Genomic DNA, 23771 nt, shown 5'->3' on the forward strand with positions numbered 1-23771 from the left:
CTTTTTAAAAAGGGAAAAAACTTGAGAGACTGAGAAGGAGAATACTTAAAGGGATTGTTGCACTTTCCAGAATGAACATGCTGCTATGAGTAAGTGACCTACAACAGGGTCAGTTGACAACACCACTTGCAACTTCTTCATTGAAGTGATTGTCAGCTGATATTTACTTTATTCTTCTATTTTTCACTAGTAATTTTTTCCTCTCTTTCAACTAATTAAAGAGTCAGAGTAGAACACCAGGCAGGGGCAGTAGCAACCCTTCAACTCTAAAGGTAACTTAGATTAGAAAAAGAAATCCATGGTATTTAAAGATTCCAAAGAAGGGAACATCACATAGTGTAGTATTTAAGTGAGAAGAAACTGCACTAAAGAGATTCACCATTCCCCTCAGTATTCTTAAGAGGTCTTCTGTCCTTCAGCTGAAGTTATCATATCCTACTTTGGAGAGGTTTTTTTTTTCCTTCTACAGGCTGGTCATGGCAGTGCCAAGCTTCAAGAGAAACAGCTTAGTATTAAAAATGTTATCCTCTTTTTATGTATATAAAAGATTTTGATTTTTTTTCTTTTAATTTGACTCAGTATGAACTTCTTTATTTAAATAAGGCAGCCCCTACACTGGAAGAAAATGCAACAACAAAAATTAGAAATATGTATCTCAAATCTTAGCAAAGGGCTTAAAAAAAGAAACTGGAGCAAAGCCTTGCAAAGTTTTGGGGAGTTTTTTGTTTTTTTGTTTTTTTTTTTCCCCTAATCACCATTTAGGAAAATTCTAAGCATACATTTTAGAAACAATTTATCTGTGAGTTTTAAGCATAACTTATTTCACCTCCTCTCCTTTTTGTTGTAGACATTACAAAAAAATGTACTTTAGAAAGAATGATGATTACATGGATCTGGATTTAGATTTCATCTGTTTATGCTCTCCCTGGTCAGAAAGCATAGTGCACTTGTTACCATATGAATACAGGTGATAAGGTGGTAAAGAAATGAACATCATTTTCTGCTGCTAATAACTCATACTCAAGGYAGATCAAGAAGGATATTCTTTTAGCTGACATGTCTGCCTGCAATTACAAATTTGCTAGAAGCTTCTTGGAAGATTTAGAATAAAGATGAAAAGACTATTTTCTTTGTAACATCCAAATTACTAAAGGCATGTGAAAAGAAAGCATGCTCAGCTTACTTGTTATCTACAACACAGCAGCCCGTTGGTTTGTCAGCAGCATTTTTTGCAAGTTGCCTAAGCTTCTAATGTGAACCATGCTTAGTGGTTACAAAGGGTAATTAAATAGATGCAGCTCTTCTATATCGTTTTCTAGCCAATTTAATATTAATTTTGAAGATAAATTTATCTTGCTCCCTCCCTTGGCCCAAGACATTTTGRTTAAGCCTAGAAAGCATTATGGAATATAAATGGTTAGCAAAATAGGTAGGAATTTGCCTAGACTAAACATTCAGAATATGAAAGCAAAAGTTGGAAGAAAAGTAAAGCAGTCGATCAGATATTTAATCACGGAAATACTCCATTCATCCATCATTCCTTGCAACTGAGCAGTAGATATATGGCTATATTTTGCTAGTGAAAATATGCAAAAGGTAAGCATACTTAAAAGTACTGTACGGATTTGAATAACAATGTACAGTATAAATTTAAGTTTAGCTTACTGTTTATTATTGCTGAATGGTCCTCCTGTATTGATTAGTGAAAAGGATTATGAAGCTCAAAGATATTCACACAGTTTCCAGTGAATTTTAAAACAGAATTAGAAGGTTGATAACTGAAACAATATGGGAGGAAGAGTCTTTAATCACAATTTCTTCACTTGTTTTCCAATGTTCAATGAAAATATCAAAACCATCATGTAGGCACTTCGGTATATCAAGGTTTCTTTTTTATAGTAATTTTTTTCTTCTAATTAAGTCCCATTCAGCTTAATGCTTTGCATGGGACAAAATATATATAAATAAAACATAAAAAACCCTAAAGCTGTAGAGTTTGGGCTGTATAAAGAAATCCTACTAGGACGAAACGTCACCTCCTGTTGTCTTCTACTAACACCCACCTATTTATCCAGCATGCCTATCCTCAATGTTTACAGGGCAATCGGCTGTATCCTGACCTGGCACAGAGGCCTCTTTCCTGCCTACAGTCAGAGAGGCCCCAGCATCCCTTTGCTTGGGAAATTCCTAGTGCCAGGTGCCAACCAGAGGGACAGACAGAAGGGTGCGAGTTTAACTCCTAGTTTCTGACCGTGGCTTTGGCAATCGGCACTCCCCTCCTCCCCCTTCTGCAGGGCAGGCCACGCTCCCCGAGGACCAGTGGTGGTACAAGGCTTTCCTGAAAGAGCTGAAAGCTGAGCTCCCACAGCTACTCTTATGAGAATCCTGGGGACAGCAGCAGCTCCTGCTCATATTTCCAGCGGTGCACTGAAACGGAGGCTGGATGGTGTGGCAGCAGTCCTTGGACTTGCTCATTCTCTTCATAAATGCTTATGGAAAAATTCAGCCCAAATTAATATCCTTTAACGTGATCATCTCCAGACACAGGCAACTAACCAGTCATTGGCAGAACAGCCTAGGGCCCAAGCTATTATTTCCCTACTAGCCAGAATCATTGCATGCTCATCTGCAGTCTTCAGGGAATAGTGCAACATCTACTTAGAGAAGATGGTCAGCAGAAATTCAAAGATCAGAATTAAGGCTGTTGACAGACTCTCAGCTTCCATAGCCCATGTGATCAACCACACAGGCCAACCTGCGTGTGCAAAGCTGAACTGCAATAATGTTTGTTTAAAATAAAAAATGGCCTTTGAGCAGACTAGAAACGCATCTGGAAAAAAAGCACGTAAGGAGGTGTTATTTGTTCCTACTAAAACTTTCTGAAGCATCATGATAATTTTTCCACAATATTTTTACAGGCTCTTTTTCTGGTTAATCCTTCCTATTTTTTCAACAAATCATTTAAGAAAATAAAGATATATTGGGCTAAGAACCCTGGGGAACAGGAGTAGCATGCATCTTTGCCATCCATTTCCTCTCGTTTCTCATGTTTTTGGTCTGCTGCATTTGTATTTTTATTATAGGAATATTTCATCCTTTTCCTTTTTCAGAGCAATAGGAAAAGGTACCCAGTATTTAGTTTGATAGCTCTAGAAACTATTTAACTGAAATGCAGACTCATGAACACAACTTCCTTTTTGACATGAAACAAAGAAACTAAAAACTCTACAGGAAAATCCCAAATAAGCTGGGAGAGAGTGAATCTGCATTAGGCTGTAAGACAGTTGCATGCTTTCAAGATTCAGCCATGCCTTTCTTCATGCAGCTACACTTAAACACTCATCATATGCTCCTGGCAGCTGATATTGCACAAGTTCTGCAGCCTTTAGTTTTATAGGACTAAAGAACAATTAAATTACAGAAGAAAAAAAACCTATGTAAGCACTTCAGCATGTTTATATCTTCGCTGGGACAGGCCTTGTAAACTCATTAAAGAGGAACAAAGTAGTCTTGGAACTGAGGCAAGCAGAGGGGGGAAGGACCTGAGAGGAAGGTGTGGATTGAGAATATGCCTATTAAATTCACTGCTGCATAGCTCCACCTAGCAGACGCCCTGAGTTTCTATGAAGACTATAGTGGTTTTTTTTTTGGTTTTTCTTTTTTTTTTTAGGAGGATTTTCTTCTTCTGATTTTTCCTGACAATGAAATTTTTGAGGTTAGACTTTTATTTTACATTGCTTGTCTGCTTCTCTGTAAAGCTCTCCCATTCCCATCCCTACCCTTGCATGAACTGAAAGACTACCAAGGCTTTAAAAGAATGGCTTTCTCTCTCTCTCTCATTATTATAGCCAATGGCAAGTAAAAGCCTGAAATATTTCAATGCTTACATATCACAAGCCCTTCAGTAAAAATACTTTTAATTTCCCAAGGGATGAATTTCCTTTGCTGTTATTCTGGCAAAAAGTCCTGATGGAATAAATCAAGTTGCTCATGTACACCAAAGAAAAGGAATACAAAAGCGGTAACAAATGTTACTGTTGATCTTGATAAGGAAAGAAAGGTGACATTATATAAAATAAAATAAAGGCGGCCTGCATTTCATAATGGTTTGGAAGTGAATTTATACCCTTCCTTCACGCTTCTCTGAGAAAGGGATGGGCTGATGCTCTGCTATATTAGCAGAAACGTAATACCTAATTTTAAGGCAGGTACTCAAAACTAAAACATATTAAAGAGTTATGTTCAAAGCAAATACGTCTTGGGAGTGACAGAGAACAATGCTGACACCAAGTGGAAGAAAATTCAGCCAGCTTCAGTGTCTACTGCAGACCTGAGATATGAAAATCTGAGAGCCACAAGTCCTTGGTTTGGTGGTAAATTTTTAGCACATCAGAGCAAGACCACACAGCTCCTTTGAAAGTAGAAATTTTTGTCATCCCCATGTGGAAACCAGCCGATTAATTATTATTCTCTTCCTGGTAGTGTAGATGACCATAGTAAGCAAAGTCAGCAACCAGCAGCCGCTCTAAACATACGAAGCATTACTCTCCTGCACCAACTGCATATAATACTCCTTAATCTGTAATCAATATAAACTCTGCAAGTGCGACTACAGTAGGGCTTTTCAGATGTTCTGTTCACAACAAAACTGAGCATAAGCATTCACAGACTGAAAAGTAACCCAGACAGCTCTCCGCTGACAGCTCTTCCTCAGCAAGTCTCTGTATGAACATTTTTCCAAGGCAGGAAAGGTATACACTGGTGACTAGTTTTAGAAAGACCTTCCCCTCCCACTCACTTTATATCATTTTGAATTACTGAATGACAGAAGACAGTGACAGAAGACTGTAATAAGCTAAGGTGATCATTGCACCTCTGTTCTTGCACATCCCTTACAAAACCACAGGATTTGAATTTGACCAACAGGATTTCAATCAGACCAAGTACCCTCTTCTATGCTCAAGCCACTCGCAGCAGTAAAGCTCAGCTGACGGCACACTTCGCATCACATGCAGTACACCTCCTGCTGCCAATATTCTTTCCTAGTGCAGCCTTCACCAGCCAAAGAAACCCCAAACTAGGTATTGGGGATGCAAAGGGGGGGAGAGAGAGAGAAGGAGATAGTAGCAAATTCCAGTAAGTCACAGAAGAGAGTTAAAATCCAACAGCAGTCTCCCAGAGCAGTTGTCTGGAGAACTCCCCAGCAATGCTGGAGCAAACATTAAGGTAGCAGCATTCCCTCTATATGTCGCTGCTTGGTAAAAACGGGTACGAGGTACATCCCTCCTTTTAGAGATACAGACTGCCAATAACAGGAAGGTGCGCTGCAAGTCACGGGCTTGGCACAGAAACACCACCTTACTTGTGCCGTTCCTCTCCCACTGGCAGATAGGCTCTGGCACTGAAGATCCAGAACTAGTAGTGAATGCTGCAGGCATATTCACTTTGTTCATTTGCTTTCTGTCACACTTACCCAGGGTACAGTGCACTTCATCAAATCCTTATGGCTATAATCAGTAAAACACACTCTACTGCTTTTCCAGAAGAAAAATTACATCCTTACAATTTATTGCCCACAACTTTTGTGGTGATCCAGGTCCTACTTTGATCCTAAATGTAGGGCATTTTTTTAATCCAGTCTTCTGGCTTAGGTATTACCCAAACACAAAACTAAAACTTAATGTTAAATGAGTCCATGCTTTTGCTAAATTTACAAAGGTTAGGAAAAACACATTTTTGTGGAAGGGGAAGTAATACAAAGAAATCCTTCTATAACATAACAGCAGTCCCTCCAAAGCATTGATAAATCTCCCGGCATTTCATGTGGGATATATGGGATTTGCTATGTTCATGTGCAAACTCAACTAAAATTTCTCTTTGCTAAGCAAAGAACTTAAATGAAAAAAATAGTCAAGATCTGTACCAGTTTAAACTAAGTAAATATTGCTATAGCCACAAAAATGAATGGAGCAATGTTCTGCTATCCAGGCGAAATGACTTCGACAAGATACTTTAATCTAACCTGGAAATTTCAGTTTATAGAATAATGAGCTCCTGTTTGTTGGTTTGTTTTTTTGTTTTTGTTTTGTTTTGAAGATTTCAACTAATTTCACAAGCATTGTCATGGGTTTACTAAAGGAAAATTAAGTCATGACACTTAAGTCATTAGCCATCCTCTAAATTGAGGACAGTCTATCTAGGAGACCACAATTCTTTTTTTCTGGCAACTTCGGATAAAAGGGAGGCACGACATGTTTTCACAAAATTGCATTAATGCTGAAACACGCACTTCCTCTTTGAAAGAGGCCAAAACCCCAAGATTGTCAAAACTCTCTAGACCACAAAAGCCTTCCCAACAAAACCATAATTCAAATAGATAAAGTCTCCTTGAAATACTTAGTTACAGCATTTCAACCAACTCAAAACCATGCTGCATAGTTTCAGAAACCAGCTCAGAGGTGGCCATGGCCGACTTGCAGGTCTAGGGAAGAGCTTCCCTGGCACAGGATGTCCCCTCCCTTTACCAGCCCCCAGGGTCTTTGCACTCGATTTATAACATGGTTCCACTACTGCTGGGACTAAATAGATAGGATCCACTTAACAGGCAGTCCCTGTAGCCTTGCTAGTGTAAAGTGAAACACGCATAAAGGATAAAGGAATAAAACTAGAAATGAACGTAGTTTCCTTAAGGAGTAGGCTTTCCTTCTAGTTAATCCCATGCTTTGATGGAGAGGCATGCAGTGGCTTGTACGCACCCACAAAGTCAGCTTCTGTTTGTCAGCAGGACAAAGGCAGCATGCATAATTCAGGAAGCATTTTTCTATGATTTCTGTACAGAAATGGGATATGAAAAAAACCTGTTCGTCTAGATGCAAAAGTCAACTTTATCTGGAACGTAAGATTCAGAAATGAGGAGAGTAAAGAGCATGACAAAATGCTATGAGCAAGGTTGACTCGTAATTTAATTACATTACAGGAGCTTAGCTAATCTGCACTTTCAACACAGTTAGTGACATGCTTCAGGTTGAACACAACTATCAGAGAGGCCTCAGGTCAAAACAAACACTGAATTGTCTAACTTCTTTTTTAAGAATGATTTAAATAAAACAGGAAAATCAGTTCAGTATTAAAACAGCTTGTGAACTAGGACAGATTACAGAATCACTTTACACGCTAGGGGACATTAAAAGTCTGTCAGAATTTTACAGCATTCCAACTACATATTAAGAAGAAAAAAATAAGATGTAAAACATACAGTGACAGGAAAGAGGTCAGACTAAAACACAGAGTAGCTTAGATTTATCTTTTAAACCATTATCTTTAGATGGAAGAGATGGGTGTACGTAGTCTACAACTCAACATAGAGTAATAGTTTTGAACTACTGGACCGGTACTTTGAAAAACTCATTTTTTCCCAAAATTTTCTTCCTCGATTCAGTCATCCTGAATCAGACTGCAGAGGTAGAGTAGACGGGATGAAAGGGACTGTTACTGTTGCACACTCTCAGCACTTCAAGGCGTACTATGAGCTCTGCCCAGGAGCAGTGGCTCTTATCTTTCTCAGGCTACAAACTACAGATCTGAAGGCAAAGTACAAGTTAGCTGCGTGGCATGCCTGCCAGATTAGTATGGCTTTAATTTGTTAAGGCTCTACTAATTAGGGCAGCATCTAAGGCAGTAACGAGGCACTAGTCTGGACACAAATAGCAATGTAACTGCTTTAAGTTATTTCAAGAGAAACAGCCAATAAAAGCAAGTTTCATTTCCAGGAAGCAACAAGGGATCTATGCCAGGTTTGCCATTTCACTTTTTGCTTACTTTGTTGGAACTACTGCATACACTTTTAGTGTTTAGTTTGTAAACCTAACTTTAATGTTTCCAGTTTAACAGACTTTGAGCAATTGTTATATTATGAATGATGAAGGATATCTATCCAATGTGCTGGGTTCCCTGCCAGAAATTACAAAAACAAGATCAACCAGAGAGGACTGAATTCCCTTCTCACCCACAGATATGATTTCTTTCATAAGTTTACCTCAGAGCAGGAGAGCGCCTCATGGCTATGCCTTGTCTGGGATTTTATTAAAGAACTTGAAAGGATCTTTTCAGCAGATTTCTTTCCCACATCACCACAATCCCAGACAGACTGTGACATTTTGCAGAATTACAGGGAGTGAAGTTGCTTCTAAAACAAAGGTGTTGCAATAGAAAGCCAGAGCTCCTGGCTTCTCTAACTCCTTCCAGCTTCCTTTAGCTGCTGATGCTTCTTACTCTACCTAGTTTTATACGTTGGGGCAGATATAATGGGATAGCTAACATTTTGATCTTGGATAATCGTTTGAGTACAGGTTGCAGGAATTCTCAATGACAGTATCAGCATCAGCCATCTTTAGGTGGAGAAGTGTGAGGGGAGCCTGTGGGCTCCAACACTGTTTTCCATTAAACAGCCCTAGTTTTAGACTAGGGCCATATCCTGTAACACAGGAGGAGTATTTCAGAAACATTCTCATAATGGCATGTTTTGTCTGTTGCACCTAAGGTTATACAGGAATTATTTTAAAAGAGGTGTTCCAAGAAGCAAGACACAAGGTATTAAAGTCCCAGTACTGTTCTGGGACATATAATATGCTATAAATACTGAATGTCACTTTGTACTAGAAGTCCACTGGCTTTTCTTATCAGAGATATGTGGAGAGAGAAGCTGAGGAAGTAAGGAGTCACAAACACAAGCACCATGACCTAGAGTTACACTCAGTGCAAATCTCTCATAACACTTCACCTGATCCGGCATGCTAGGACTACTGAAATAGTCCTAGACTGCAGGAACGTGTGGTAACTTCATGGTGCAGTATTAGAATGCAGGTTTTCCTACTATATTTCCCTCAAGCTTTTTTCCAATAAAAAATTTCTTGTTAACTAGTTTATCATTCTTCTTTCACCAGGAGGTTTTTGACAAACATGGCAAACAAGGAATCAAAGTATTGTGTCATTTTAGAAAAAATATGTCCAAGGAGAGGTTGAAACACTCACTGACTTTTGAAAAGGTGAGAGGGATTTCACTCTTCTGCTTTGGCTTTCCTGCTTCACCAATGTACAGCCAAACATACACACACAAACTCGCACACAGTATTTTTCTTGAAGAAAAATCCAGTGGCATTGATGAAGTAAAGATATTTCAAGTGGAAGAAGTTGGGAATTTATTCTTTACCTTTCACTCTTCCACTTGCATTCTTTACAAAATCAGAAATTTAAACACTCATGTTTCCCTTCCAGCTTTGGCATGCAACTAATATTTGCATTGCTGGCAACAAGCTATAGTCATTCATTACTCTATACATAAGCAAATACATTTGCACCTGTAGGTTATAATCTAGCAAAACACTTTCAATTCCTTGCTGAATCAATTAATGTAACTTTTTACCTGAGGATCGTCTGCTTGTCTTGGTGAGAAACAAGGGTTCAAATCAACAAAAAGCATCTCATAGTGTTGAAGCAAATACAGTAGGAAGCTATTGCAAAGCTTTTGTTCTTCACAAGCCAAGGGACTCACGGGGATCCTAAGGGAAGAGCAAGTGGATTAAGCTTAACAGGTCACAGGTAAATGATTAGTCACCCAGGGAACCCTCCAGTACCCTTAATAATTCAGCAAAGCAGCCAGCTGGGAGACTGGATAAAATGGTGCTCCAGTACCATCTCCAAAAGGTGACCACTGGGGCAAGGATTGTCTTCATTTGGTGGAAACATAATGCTGGTAGCCTCACAGTGATGAAGTCTCAGTTTGATGTTGTGGTTTACATTACATTGAATCTTTTGAGGCAGCATAAGAAAATAGCTAGAACCTAGTAATAATTCAGCCATGTAGTTCATAAAAATCAAGGATGAAGAGGGCAAAAAATCCCAGGAACCTGCCACCACTCAGTGGCTTAGAAATTGTTCTCGGGGTGGAAGAGAGTTGTGCTGTTCCAGCTTAGCTTACAAGGGTGAAATTTAACAACCGGAATCATATCTTATTGTCAAAATTGTCTGGAAAAAACACTAGGTAAAAATCTGATCACTGCAAAGATTTATGATTTCACAGACTACAGTCACATGCACTAGAACATTGGATCCTTGCATCAATGTTTTCCACATGTGTCTGCACATATGTGCATGCATGTGTGTTTTTAAGTAGTAGTTGTACTATACCTGCAAATAGTCCAAGTTGGAATCATTTAATTAAAGTCAGGGTATTCATTATGTGGAATTGTAATCTCATTTCCTGAAGAAACTATGTATTCACCTCATGAACCATCTGTGGGCTTGGAGGACATTTACATAAATGCTGTCGACTAATCCAGCTTCCTCAGCCACGCTGCACCAGCTCAATTCCACCCAGAACAATTTTAATATTTAAACAAGAAATTCATAAACTCTAGAGATTAAAGCAGACATGCACAAATCGTTCTTCTGTCTGTCAAATCAGGCAGTATATTTGTTATTCATTTGTGATTTTTAAAGTAAAAATATACACACTGGGTTCAGATCATGTGCTTTCATTTATCTACTCTTTTATAAACTTACTATTGTCTCTGTAAGAACTTGAGTTTGGGTTCCTTTTGAATGAGGATGGTTTAAGTAGAATTAAATACAATTATAAATAGGTATGAACTTAGAAAGATTTACAGGACAAACTACTGTGTCATTTCTCCTTTTTGGATCCCTCTTTCTCAGAGTATACTCATGGTCCACCCCCCCCCCCCCCCCCCCCCCCCAAAAAAAAGTCCTAAGCACTAAGTACTGGCTCACTGTGCAACAGCCATTCCTGCATAAAGCAGTCCTAACAGATTATTCATAGCTTATCCAAATATTAACACCCTCAATTTACAAGCCATACAAGCAATCTTTTTAGTTCCTTGCCTTCTTTTTCAGCCTCTTTAACTTACACATTGGTTCCCTAATCCATCTCTACCTACTGTTAACTCCTTACTGGCCAGGAGCACTCCACAGTTGTTTGTGAGGATAAAGAGCTCTCTCTCCCTTCTTGCCAGGAGCCCTCTTTCCTTTACTAGCAGCCTATGTCTTAGGCACCTACTTCTCAATCACAATGGAAATAAAAGAAGAAAGAGTCATGTTCTCAATTCAACTTAAAACAAATCATAGCCGCACTCTGGGGTATGATTCTCCACTTAGCTCCAAATATCAATGTCTTCTCATCCTTAGACAGTCATGGGTGACAATATATCAATAACACAAATTGTGGAAAATACACATCCACATTTACAGAATGACTTCCAATTAATTTAGTAAAACAATCACTTACTGCCTCTTTGGATACTTCTGCTGATAGGCAGCATAGCTATATTGTCAGGCTGGCAGTAGAGGAAACATACTCGCACACTGCTGAACCCAGGAACGCGTTAATAGGAAGAGCACAGCTATTAGGTATATTCTGCACTTCACACACACACACACACACACACACCCCATAATTGCTTTTAGTGTAAATCACACTCACTACAAGGGAGAACGATTAAAATTTGATCAACAGTAATCAACTACTGATTTCCTTGAGAGAACTGAGATCTTTCAAAAAGTTGCTCTGCCGCAAATGCAAGCTAAAACATCCAGAGTTTATGCCTTGGCTTTTTTCAGATCTGCTAAGATTTCTGCTGGCTTGTGTATGAACATCAGGCCAGCAAGTCTCTAAATTTACAGAAAGAATAAGTCAAAGTGCGTGAAAGAAAAGACATAGTTGGCTAGTATCTTTATGCACTCATGGAACAATTGCTTATTAACATTATTAGCAGAAATCGATTTACCAAGATAAGGCATAACAAAGTACCCACAGAAATTCAAGTGGTATCAGTCTAATCTCTGATAAAACACTTTCTCCTCAAACAACAAGTGCACCAGTGCGAGGAAAGACCAGCTGATAAGAGAAGGATGAAGAGCAATAGAAATAAATATGTCACAGGATGAGCAGAAAGATATCAATAGTGGAAGGTGGTTTAAGAGTAGAGCTTAGCAAAGAAAGTCCAGGCAGTAGCCAGTCTGACACCTGACCCATGAATTACTTTTTTGGTTCCCTTACATACTAGAAGGTGAGAACAGGAATGTGGCATCATGCAGATGTTAAGATTGAAGTCTCAAAAGATAAGAAGAAGATGCCAGGGTAAAAAGATCGAAAAGGAACGCAATCTTGGAGGTGCTGGAGGAGCAACTACTCAACAGTGAAGATAGCTTTATTTAGTATCTCAGGGAGAAAAATAGCATGAGGGAGGACGGCTGGCAGAAGAAACCAGGAAGATGTGGTTTGCCAAGATAACTGAAGCAAAACTATAACATTTTATTCAGTCATGCTTTTCCTGAAATTTACCACCTTGTCTTATTCCCAGCGTTGGGTCTTACTCCTGCTTTGGGTCCCATCACCCTGAACAGGGACAGGAAGTATGAACACTAGAAATATTATAACAGAGTAGCTCCAATATGAAGATTATTTCAACCAAAGATTCAAAACAAGCAGCATTAAAGTAAGGTGCTGCAACAGATTAAAAATAAAGGAGAGAGTTTGTTTAATACTCTGTTTCCATGTGAACAGTGATACTAGTTCTCTAGCATTTAAAACTCAGGATAATAAGAGCTTTCTGTGATTCTGTAATGAGACTTCCAATCTAATACTTGTACTAAGGCTTATATTTTGTGTGTTGCAATTACTGTAGCTACTAACTGTGAAGGATATGCAGCTTAGTTTTGTAAAGTGTAATCAGCAGCAAGTTTTATATTCTACTTTTGTGTCCCCAAGGCCCATATATGTTCCATCTTCCAAGTACTGAATATTCAAACTCAGTCACTTCACCGAAACTGTATACAGACATGACAGGTCTCTACAGATATAAGTGTCAACAGATTGAGACAGGGGATAACGATAGGTAGAACTTACACTTGAATATAAATAGATCAACACTTTAAAATACGGAGGGTTATATAATCTACTCTGCTTTGCTTTGCTTTGCTAAAGTCAAAGGAGGGAAAAGTAATTGCATGATGATGCAAATTGCCAGAATACACACAGAACAGTTTTAACACCTATGGCAGTTAGTGTCTTAAGCGCAGTTAACATTAGACCCAAAAGGTTATTTCCAACAATTGCATGGCATATACATCATAGCAAACTAGACATGGAGTTGCTTTTCCACAGCTTTCATGCTTTAACTTAATAAATACAGCAATGGCTATTTAACTTGTCTTACCTTTCAGACTTTGGATGCCAAATGTTTAATAACGTTCTGGTTAATTGCACTATAAACCTTGCTCAGAAAGACATAAAGGAAACGTATGACTTCATTCTCTATGTTGGTGGATTTGGCTTGCTGCATTAGAGCACCTTTAAAGTTTGCTCTTATTCAGAAGGATACAAATAGTTTACTCTGAATCATTAGAAGCCTTAGGTCACTTCACAGGAAGTACTACAACAATCTCATTGAATCTCAATATGACAGTTGCAAGGCTCTGCCCCTACACCCAACTCCAAAAAGGTGATTCTGCATAATCTTAGGAGGCAACTCTGAAAGGGCAACACTAGCTATACGTTTCAAAAAGAGATCAGCTCTAGATTTACCAGTTTCTCTCCAGAGCTGGCGAGATCAAGATGTTTATAAAAAGCTGGAGATAATGTTAAGAGGGCAGATGCACTTCTATTTATAGTAGCTGAATTGTCTTGACAAGTCACTCTAGCAAAGAAACCAGGGAAGTCTGACGCTGACTGTTTTCAAGACCTCTCAGTCAGGTCATTGCCCCCAAACATTTGCTTTAGCATTAAGTATACTTCAAAAAAACAAAGGGGCATGCTGAGAAGTAGCTGGATCATCTCCCAAAACCACTTGAGATGCTTAAAAACTGAACCATCTCATCAACCAGATAGCCTACTGGACTCTTCTTCTGTGGAAATAGAGGAATCAGTGGGTATAGAATCATAGAATGGTAAGGTTGGAAGGGACCTCGGGAGATCATTAGTCCAACCCTCAGCACAGCCCCGTACGGGGATTGAACCCACAGTCTTGGCATTAGCAGCACCACGCTCTAACCAACTGTATAGTTTCAATGAACTTGGGAACAGAGGTAAAGGAATAAAATCAAGTACTTTGTGTGTGTGCGTGTGTGTTCATTTGTGTGCGTGCGCACACACACACAGCCCATGTGATGCTGAAGGGGGCCTGATGTCAGGAGAGTGAAGGCAGTGCTGGTTTTTTCAAGTTAGTACCGGGGTCAAGAGCACAGGTTTTTGGAAAAGGCCTCATAGCATCAGCCCTCTATATATTACGACCAAAAAATATCACCATCCAACTAATCTAGATACTGGAAGTAAGCCTTATCTACCTACAACAATTTTCTAATTTTAGCACCCAGCTATTAAAGAACTCAGGTTTTAGTTCTGTAATTGCTCTGCTTCATCACTAAACGCCCTCCATGGTAAAAGCATATTCTCACAGGACTGAATGGTATAACTCCTACCACACACTCTTTAATTCATACCTGCAAAGACTATAAACTGGTACAACATCTGGCAATAAGCCTATGGAGCAGGTAAAAAGAGGCAAATGCAGAAGCCCTCAGGAAACAGCAGCAAAGTTTAATAGGTTCACAAAACATTGATCTCTATTATACTTGGTATTAATTTTGCTGAATGTATCTTTCTAATAACTTACTTTCCTTGCTATACAGAAAAGTGAAAATTAGCAAGGCTTTTATTACTGCATAAAAAAATATCAACTSTTAACACGGAAATAATGGAACATGGCATTGGCTTATAGTTCACCTTAAGCTAGAATGGCTATGAGCCACTAAAAAAAGGTTGCTTGCAAAACTGCAAGACAGGTACGATGATTTTAACATCCTCTTGTGTTAACATGAAGGACAGGATAAAGAACTAAATCATTCCAGTTTCACTGGAAAATCCACTGCTGTCCAAAACCACTCTAGGCTGTTTCTTCTCACTACCTTGACTTGTCTGACATAGGCCCTGCCATCCTTCTTTTTTTAACATTTACTACCTGCAAGCTCTGGCAGCCTCTGTCCCCCTCAGATAGCAACTTGCATTCTGGTGGCAACGGCATATCCAAACATTGCTTGACGAGGGGAGAATGAAATACTTCTCTTTCTTCATAGAAAAGAGTTCTTTCAATCATATCAAATGCTATTAAAAGGTCAGAATCAGTCTTGACTTCTCAGAATCAATGTCATTACTACGTAGCCTCCACAGCTAGCACACGGTTTGCTAGGAAAACAGAAATACTTCTCATCCGAGGGCTTTCCATCCCCCAATCCCTCTTCAATGGTTTCATACTTGAAGCTGTCTCTATACTTCAAGGGCCTAACAGARCCACGGTGATCAGCCAGCTCAGTCTGTTCTTATCTGCCCAAAATACATCATATAGTCATTTAACTTTCAAAACATTGTACTTAGTGTTAGATGAATAGTTGTGACTAAAAGCCTTATTTTTAAGTGTGATCTAGTAGCACCACTAAAAATAGYCAAATAGAAGCAGAGTACTCACTTAAAAAAAGCAGGCCCAAACACAATGGCTAGGTTTTCCAGAGTCATGAAATTCACTGCGCTGTGTGTTGATACCTTTAACAGGAAAGCAGCCAGGAACTGAAGGAGGCTGTGATGGGCTTTGGGCAAGCTGCTGAGTAACTGTCTCAGATTCTTTATACATTCTGCTGTGTTGATTTCATGCTCTRTAAAACATAAGTTATTAACATACATAGATATTCCCAATAATAACATGATTACAAAGACTGGCATGATTACAGAACTAGAAAAGGTTTTAAAGTATACTAGAATAAGGTAAAAAATAAATGTACTAAATGAAGAATTTCTACGCTCAGTTTTGACAATTATTTTTGCACATTAAGTGTCATAGACTTTACAGATATTGGGCTTTATATACTATGCTTCTGCTATTCTTTTGTTACTACAGAAGAATCCAGTGCTTTTTTTAAATGGAGTTGCAGACAATAATTGTGAACCTTAATCCTTAAAGCCAATTTAAAAGTGTTATAAGTTTGTCAGCCTTGATTCTGCCCAGAGATTTGGCACATGCTGCATGATTCTCATTAAGAGAAATAAGCAGTTTGTACCCTTTCAGCTCCATATCAGTCTTCATTTCCTGACTAATTGGTAGCTTTCAGTCTCAAAGCATCTTTGCTCTATAAATATGCAACTATAGTTACACAAGAGATGCTTAAAAATCTAAATGGGGATATTCAGCATTTCCTTGTTTCTCATTCTTCAAGGAAGAGTTCCAAGCCAAAAAACGCATTCATATACAACTCTTTGATCACCAGTTGAGAATTAATATGATAAAGCCTCCTGGATTACTAGAACTGAAAACACAGTACTGCTCAATGACCAGCAGCTGATGCTCAAATAGATCTCCAGGACCTATTTGGGAGGCTCTGACATTGTGAATGGCAAATCATACCTTAAAGGGCAATWCTATCCCTAAGAAATATATTCCATAAAGGCCAAAACCGGTATTGTTCAATCTTTTAATAAACTATCTGAAAAATGGGATGGAGGAGGGGAAAAAAAAACACCAAAAAGAGTAACTGAGCAAAACTGTTCAGAGCCAACAAAGCAAAGTGACCGCAAAATATCTTTCCCAGCTGTTGAAAGGGTTTTTTTTTTTTATTTTTTTTTGTTTGTTTGTTTTTTAACATAGACATAACATGGCACTTAGTAGACGAAGTTTGAACAAAAGCAATCCACAGTCAAACCCACAAACTCTTCTTGTTTGTATGCAAACAGCTGAATTAGTTATCAGTCAAAATGATTGGGCACAATTGTCTGAAAGCATTAGCTAAGTGATTAGTGGCAGTGTTTTATTTGCTTTTCCGCAATTAAGAATTATAGATATGAATATGGAACTAGACAGTATATTGCTGGAGGCACCCAATTTGGCTTTGCTTTTCAAATATTTCATGCCACTCCACTTACTGCTGCCCAAGGAAAACTAGTAAAAAAGTAGGAACAAAGATGTAAAGAAGGACTTCTGTGCAAATAAATAGACAGGAAGGGTTCAGCTTGGAAGACAGAAGTGAGGCATGCATATCTAAAGGCATGAACAGTCTTAAAATGCTGATTAGATTAAAAGAGATTAAAAWTAGATTAAAAATAGAAATGGTATTCCAAGATGTGGCAAGACATCAAGTTTAAAAAGAGAACATGCAGAGGAGGTACCACCTCAAAGAATACAGGACTGGACTGCAGAATGCCTTGCCACGGGATGGCAAGTGAAGTCTGAAAGTGTTAATGAATTCAAAAAAGGGATTAGGCAAAGATAATGGAAGATAGGTCCATCAAGAGCAATTAAACATCATTATCAGGCTAAGGTAACTCTTAAGTTCTTTCTTACCAGGAAGATACAAAGAACATATCTGTAACCGTTAGAGAACGGACAGTACCTTGGCAGGTGCTCATTCCATACCTTGGAAAGCTTTTAGAAAGTCAGCACATAAGTGGTTTGGAAAAACAGCCACGGGGAGTTCCTTCAGAAAGAGTTTCAGTAGACTGGCAACAGAATCAACATCTCCATCATTAATAAGGTCTACTTTTTCTCCTTGGTTGTATTTCCGCTTCAATTCCTTGACTGTATTCACTGAGCCATTGATTCGAAATATACCTACATGCTCCAGACCTGTTTGGCAAGAAATATAAAACAGCAGGCAATGGTTGCATTACTTGTGCAATAAGTACTGTACCTCAAAAAGCAAAAAATAAGAGTTCATCTAAGAGAGCTTAACAACTATAAAAACAGAAAATACGAACTCACCAAATACTTCTAGGTATTCCACCATCTGTGTCACAAGAAAGGGAACTCCACATTGTGGTGCATCCTGTATGAGAGTTTCTAGAGAAACACCAAATGCACTTTCTTTTTTGAACTGGAGATCTGGTGTGACTTTATTTGTTGTTTGCTTAACTCGAATAGAAGATAATGATTTCTGGGGAATAAAAATAGATAAGTAATAAACAGAAGTTGGATTTTATCATTACACTTTAGCTACTACTTTGTCTTCATTTAGACATCTTAGTACAGATTTTACCTCCACTACGCATTCCTAAAATAATAATATCAGCGATAGAGCTGAGGTAAGACCTGCAACTGGATAGATCCAAATAAGACCCATGGGTGCCTGAATCTGCTCAAGTCCAAAATTTAAATGCTAGAAGTCTTCCCCTGTTCAGTGCCAAAGAACAAGAGCTTACTGTCATGTGACCCGGGAGACTGTTACTTTGCTTCTAAACTTTCCCAGACCTTTGTTGCAGCAAGACTCTCCACTCCTACTTATACTCCAGGAAAAATGCACTGCTTTATTAAAACTACAAGACCCTTGAATTACAAAACATTTTCTTTACATATGTATGCACTCATGGGTCTGAACCACTCCTGAAATGAAACAACCCCCACATAATTTTCTAAAACACAGCTAAAGAAATTGTATTTACAACAGGTGAATGTCAGAGGGCTAGACCACTCAGGAATGGGGTGTCTGGATCAGGGCAAACGCCCTGTTTAGCATGGGGAGGGATGTGTTGCTGAACCCCTCTCTCTGGGCAGAGCCCTAACACATCAGGCAAAGGCTGACCTAATGCTAGTGCATAACTTTCGTATTTCAGCTATTCAATCTATGAAGAAAGAAATGCAAGATTCATAGAGTCAGAACAAGAATTTAACCAGCAATCATGGACTTCCCTGGTAAGAAAAGCTTCTTGGGTTCTAATCTTTACTCCCCCGGTTATTTTTGATGTTCTTACCCCAATAACTGATGTAAAAATATACAAAAGAAAACATGAATAATTTGCCCTCAGAAGCTGTTTTATCATCTCACCAGATGGAAAAGCTGACCAGCACTGAAAGCCTACACAATACACAGCTTAGTGTTTACCAACTAATGTACTAGGAAGAGTCTCTTTTCTGTGCCCTGCTTGAGCAAATTAAATGAAGTGAAATATACTACGGGCATTTTATAACTGTCAAATATATCCACTCTGTTATTGTGACATTTCTAAACAGTTTTATCTACTGAAAGGACTATTTATAATATAAAAATGCTTAAAGAATATTACTGCTAGAATAGCTAGCAGTTTAAGCTTTTTATTGCTTATTTTGAAATCATTTTTTGTTAGCTTTAATGTTCTCAAATGCCAATCAGAAGTCTAGATTACAAATTCCAGAACTCAGTCATCTGAGGTCTTGTTTGCTAAAATCCAAAACCATATGGCATTCAGTCAGCATTGCTGCAGGCTGACACAGGAGCATACAGCTCATTCTTAACGACAATTAACTAAACTATTCGCTGTTGTTTACACACTAAGTTGTGTATAACTTTGGAAAGTAATTTGCATATAGAGAATGACCTAATAATACAGCTTAAAATGCAGTGGAGAGGAACATAAAAGGCCAGAAACAAAAGCAGTAGATTTTGACATCCCACAATGCCCTAAGCAGGACCTTTTCCAAAGCTGGCTGATGAGAGGAGTGGCATGTCACTGCAGCGGTCATTCTGAGCCCCCATAAGCCTACAATTTCTGTATTACAATCCATGTGACCATGAGACACAGATTTAATCTAAAACCCCGAAAAGCCTGTGTTAACTTTTGCCAGCATYGTACCAGCCTCCCTGGTAATCTAACCTTCTGCTTGGAAAACAGATTAACACGCAAAAAAGAGAACAAGCATCACCTCAGCTTCCAAAATCTGCCAGGTCAGGACACTCAAACACTAGCCATCCTTTTCCTTTCCATTCACTCTGTTTCTAAGCAATGCAAATTTAACCTTTGCTTTTGGGACATCAAATCAAAAATTGCAACTTTGTGAAAATCTCAGCTGGCAGAGAGCTGTGTTCCCAGCACATAAGCTGATACCTTCTCAACACAACCATGCATCATAACTTCAAATAGATCTGTCGCATTGATATCTGCTGACTGCCATAGAAGCAATCACATCATCCCTAAATACCTGCTAACTGAACAGCAAAGAAGCTGTCAGCCAGTCAGATATCTGAAGAGAAGGCATACTATGTTGGTGGTAGCAGCCAAAGAAATGAAGGAAAAAAAAGTTTGCTCTGAGCACCTGTCTTTAGTATACTTTTCTGTCCACTGACCTCTGAATTCTCCTGAAAAATTAAATATAAGAATCAACTATTGTCACCCATACCTAAGGGGGAGAATGGTCTCAGTCACCTACTCTCCTTCCCTCCTCTTCCATCTCCCCATACTTTGCCTAGAAATAGGAGAAATTATCCACTACAATAGATTTTGTCCTAGTTTTTCTACAAGTCATACTATGTTCAGAGACATGTAGAAGACACATCTATACAAAGTCATGTTTTACACAAAACAATGAAAGCAGAAGTCAAAAACTAAATTATTCAGATTTAAAGGCTTATACCAGTTCCACATTAGGAAAATTTAAACAGTATCTGCATTTCATTTTAAAGGGGGATTTTAAGTTTTTATACTGTTCTCCCAAAACATTCTAAAATGAGCCTTTTCTCCTACATTTTTACTGCTACGTTTTCAGAAGGAAAAAAGAAAGATTTTCCTACAGATTTTTAGCTAAAGCACTATAGAAAAAGCTTTTTTTCAGCTCATAAAACACATACCTTCAGTAATACCACAGGCTACAACTTGACTTGGCCGCGTTCAGTTTTGTAACCATGGTGAACACACACAGATACACAGAGAGAACCTTATTATAAACATATAAGCAAGCTTAGAACACGATGCTAATACTAAAGCGTTAATAATTACTTGAAAGAAAACAATATCAACATGGAAAAAATTATTTTAGTGTATTTTTGCTCTATAAGCTGACAAGTGTTGAAAAATTCTCTAGTTTTATAAWACCTATGATATCTTACTCCAAATGCCTTCCCTTTTCCCCTTCAAATATAACAGTTGAGTTAGGGGAAGAAATAAATCTATCTCAAAAAGAAGAAAGGACACACGAGAGACTTAATAAACCAGATTTAAGTCCACTTACACAAACTGAAAGGGAGGCACTCACTCCCATACTAGGCTGCAGGAGAATATCAGTATTTCAGTTGTGCTGCCCAGAAGATACAGTCATCTTTCTTCTCATTACAGCTCCATGCAGTCCAGTCAGAGTCAACTGCAGCCATGTGGGCTGCTACTCTGCAATTAACTTATCATAGTATAATTGCTAAGTAACCTCTTAATCAGCAGTTTCACTCCAGATTCTATGGAAGGTAGAAATTAACTGCTAGTAGAAGTGGATTCTTTGTACTGAACACTTGCCTTCCGAGTCACACTACAAAAACTCACAGACGAGTTACCATCAAAAGATGTTTCCATGGTACCTAACACACACAGTGGCACAGCTTCCTGTAAGTTCACAGACCAGGTGTTTGATATTTAATTTTGATTTTTTTTTTTAATGTAGGTTGGCAAATAATCAGTTTACCTGCTGTTCATTCTGTTTACTGCAACAAGTAAATATTTTGAGGTTGTCCACAGTGTATGTATATTATAGCTATACATTTATATAACAGCTAAACAATAATTTTGATAGACATATGAGCAAAGATCCATGAAGCCTTTGAAACATGGGGACGCAGATGCTGTTAAGCCTAGCATCTCCTCTGAAGTCAGCCACAACAAAACAGACAACGTTGTAGTTAAATGCAATTAGAAGAGATTCTTAACACAAATATTAGATTTTTCTAATACGGTATATATCAAAATAACAAAACACAAGAGCCAAGTAAGACCCCACTGGTGAGGTATTGGAAAGGTAGCCGTTACTCTCTCAACACACTAGGCTGTTGCTTTACAAYGCTCACAGAGATGATTCCCTCAGTAGGAATAATATTTGAAAAATCCTGGCGATTTTTAGCCAACTTACCTCCCTGCAAGAGGCTGTGATAAGGTTTGGAAATGCTGTGATTACAGGTTTTCTTGCCTACCTGGGGTGAGAAGAGAATATACACAGATGAGGGTCTTTCTTTTACATTAAAGCATCCTAACATCCCCTTACCTCTACCCTCATCTGCAGGAAGGACGGTTAAACCCTAGAGAGTAGGGTTCAAGTCTTGATAAAAATTCCTCACTGCCATCTCCCAGTGCTCCAAATCTGGGGTTTCCAGCCCTCTCTTTACCCCACTMTGCAGCAGAAGAGGATTGCTGATTAAGGAGGTCTGAGAGGCATTTAATCCCTTTTCTGTGGGGCACACACCATTCCTGCAGGACAGCTAGCTTTCCTCAAGTCCATCTGGGCCAGTGGCATTATCCTGGATTTAGGCAGTGACTTCCAGCACCAGCACAGGGGAGATGGGGAGGCACCACAGCGCAACACAAGGACAGGCCAGGAGACAACCAAAATTAGAGCCTCACGCTCAGTGGCGGCGAGCTGAGTTGCTTCTAGCAATGTTTGCTAGATTTACTACTATTCAAAGCATCTCAGTATTTTCTATTAGGACATTAAAGTCACGCAAATGTTTTACCCTAGTATGACCACAATATTAACCAGCACCACTGGGAACAAGTAAACAGCYGCTCTGCAGAAACATTAGGGCTGTGTACTGCGATCCAGAGGTAAGAGTCAAAGGAGAGTAGCTTCCCCACTTCCCGGTCTGTCAGGCCCTCTAAGGCCCCCGGGACAGGGGGAGAGGCCCCTCCAGCACAGCACTTGCCATCACCTTTCCTCCCTCCAGCTCAAGGGGACCTGGTTTACATGAAGCACTCTCCAGGTAGGCCAAAATTAAATGCTGGAATTAACACACTTTAGCACTTGAGCTTTCCTTCAGTGACAAAAAAAGCAGGCCCTAGCCATTAATGTGCCCACGTGACCAAGGAGAACATGGGCTCCTTTTCTAGGGATTTGCTAAGGAAAGAGTTCCTGAAATAGCTGCAGGACAACACAGTGCTGGAGCAAGAGCTACATGCAGACTAAGAGGCCCACCAGGCTGTACRTTACTGGGGAGAGGGAAGGCCCAGCATCAAGCTCGCTTTCCTCAGCCTGGCCCTACCACCGCTTCACAGGTAGCCCCGTGAGGCTATGTGGCTCTCACTCAGCTCCCTTCTGTGCCTGGCACCCCACCAACACTGCCCCGCAGCCTCTCACCCCAGCTAGCCTGCAGCTGCACAACCTGCTCTCCCCACCACGCGCCTAGTTGCCCCCAGGCTGAGCTGGGGGCCACAGACCCCCTTCTCCAGCCACCCAGCCTCACCTCAGGACAGAGAGACAAGAGACCACATGGCTACCTGCTAGCTTCCCTGCAGCAGCCCTTCCTCTGGCCAGGAGCAGCCTCAGCCTGGTCAATGCAAACAAGCTCCACCTGGGCCTAGCCACCACAGCTGTGGCTAGTTGTGGGGCCAGAGCCCTACCCCCTCAAGGACTGCCACATTCCTGAACTAACCYCTGATTACCCAGGCATACATGTGCGCCTTGGGGCATGCTGTTCTCCTTCTAGCTCCTACATGCAGGGGTTTGTCATAACTTTGCATTCTTGCTAGCACAGCAGTGTGGTCCAAGTACCTCAGATTACTAATCCCAAGGTTGGACTGAACCCCAAAGCGCCTCTGGAACAGCAGCAGCTGACCTCAGTGCTCTCCATCTGCGCCCTGTGGCCTGGACACAGAGAGAGAAGAACCAGTGCTGTTGGTAAAGAGCCTGGACTGCTGGCTAACTTGCACCCTGTAAACACACAGCCAGCTGCGCAGGTTCACAGCTAGCCAGTTCAAAGCTATGTTTGAGTTTTCAGTG

General features: G+C 39.6%; 1 protein-coding gene across 6 annotated transcripts in view; it reads right to left on the bottom strand.

The window, feature by feature from the left end:
* Window positions 1-17872, bottom strand: part of FAM13C (family with sequence similarity 13 member C) — a 126375-nt gene extending 108503 nt beyond the window's left edge. For all 6 annotated transcript variants that reach the window (XM_085309335.1, XM_085309341.1, XM_085309336.1 and 3 more), the window contains exons 1-4: window positions 17814-17872; window positions 17469-17678; window positions 15534-15717; window positions 9422-9557 (exon numbers count right to left, since the gene is read on the bottom strand). In XM_085309335.1, the coding sequence (XP_085165461.1) occupies window positions 9422-9557; window positions 15534-15717; window positions 17469-17678; window positions 17814-17838 (555 nt within the window). In that variant the 5' untranslated portion in view covers window positions 17839-17872. The remainder of the gene's footprint in view (window positions 1-9421; window positions 9558-15533; window positions 15718-17468; window positions 17679-17813) is intronic.
* Between the last annotated feature and the right edge of the window lie 5899 nt (window positions 17873-23771).

The sequence above is a fragment of the Rhea americana genome, unplaced genomic scaffold, assembly GCF_003343005.1.
Source record: "Rhea americana isolate MKP2758 unplaced genomic scaffold, rheAme1 scaffold_296, whole genome shotgun sequence".
Lineage (NCBI taxonomy): Eukaryota > Metazoa > Chordata > Aves > Rheiformes > Rheidae > Rhea > Rhea americana.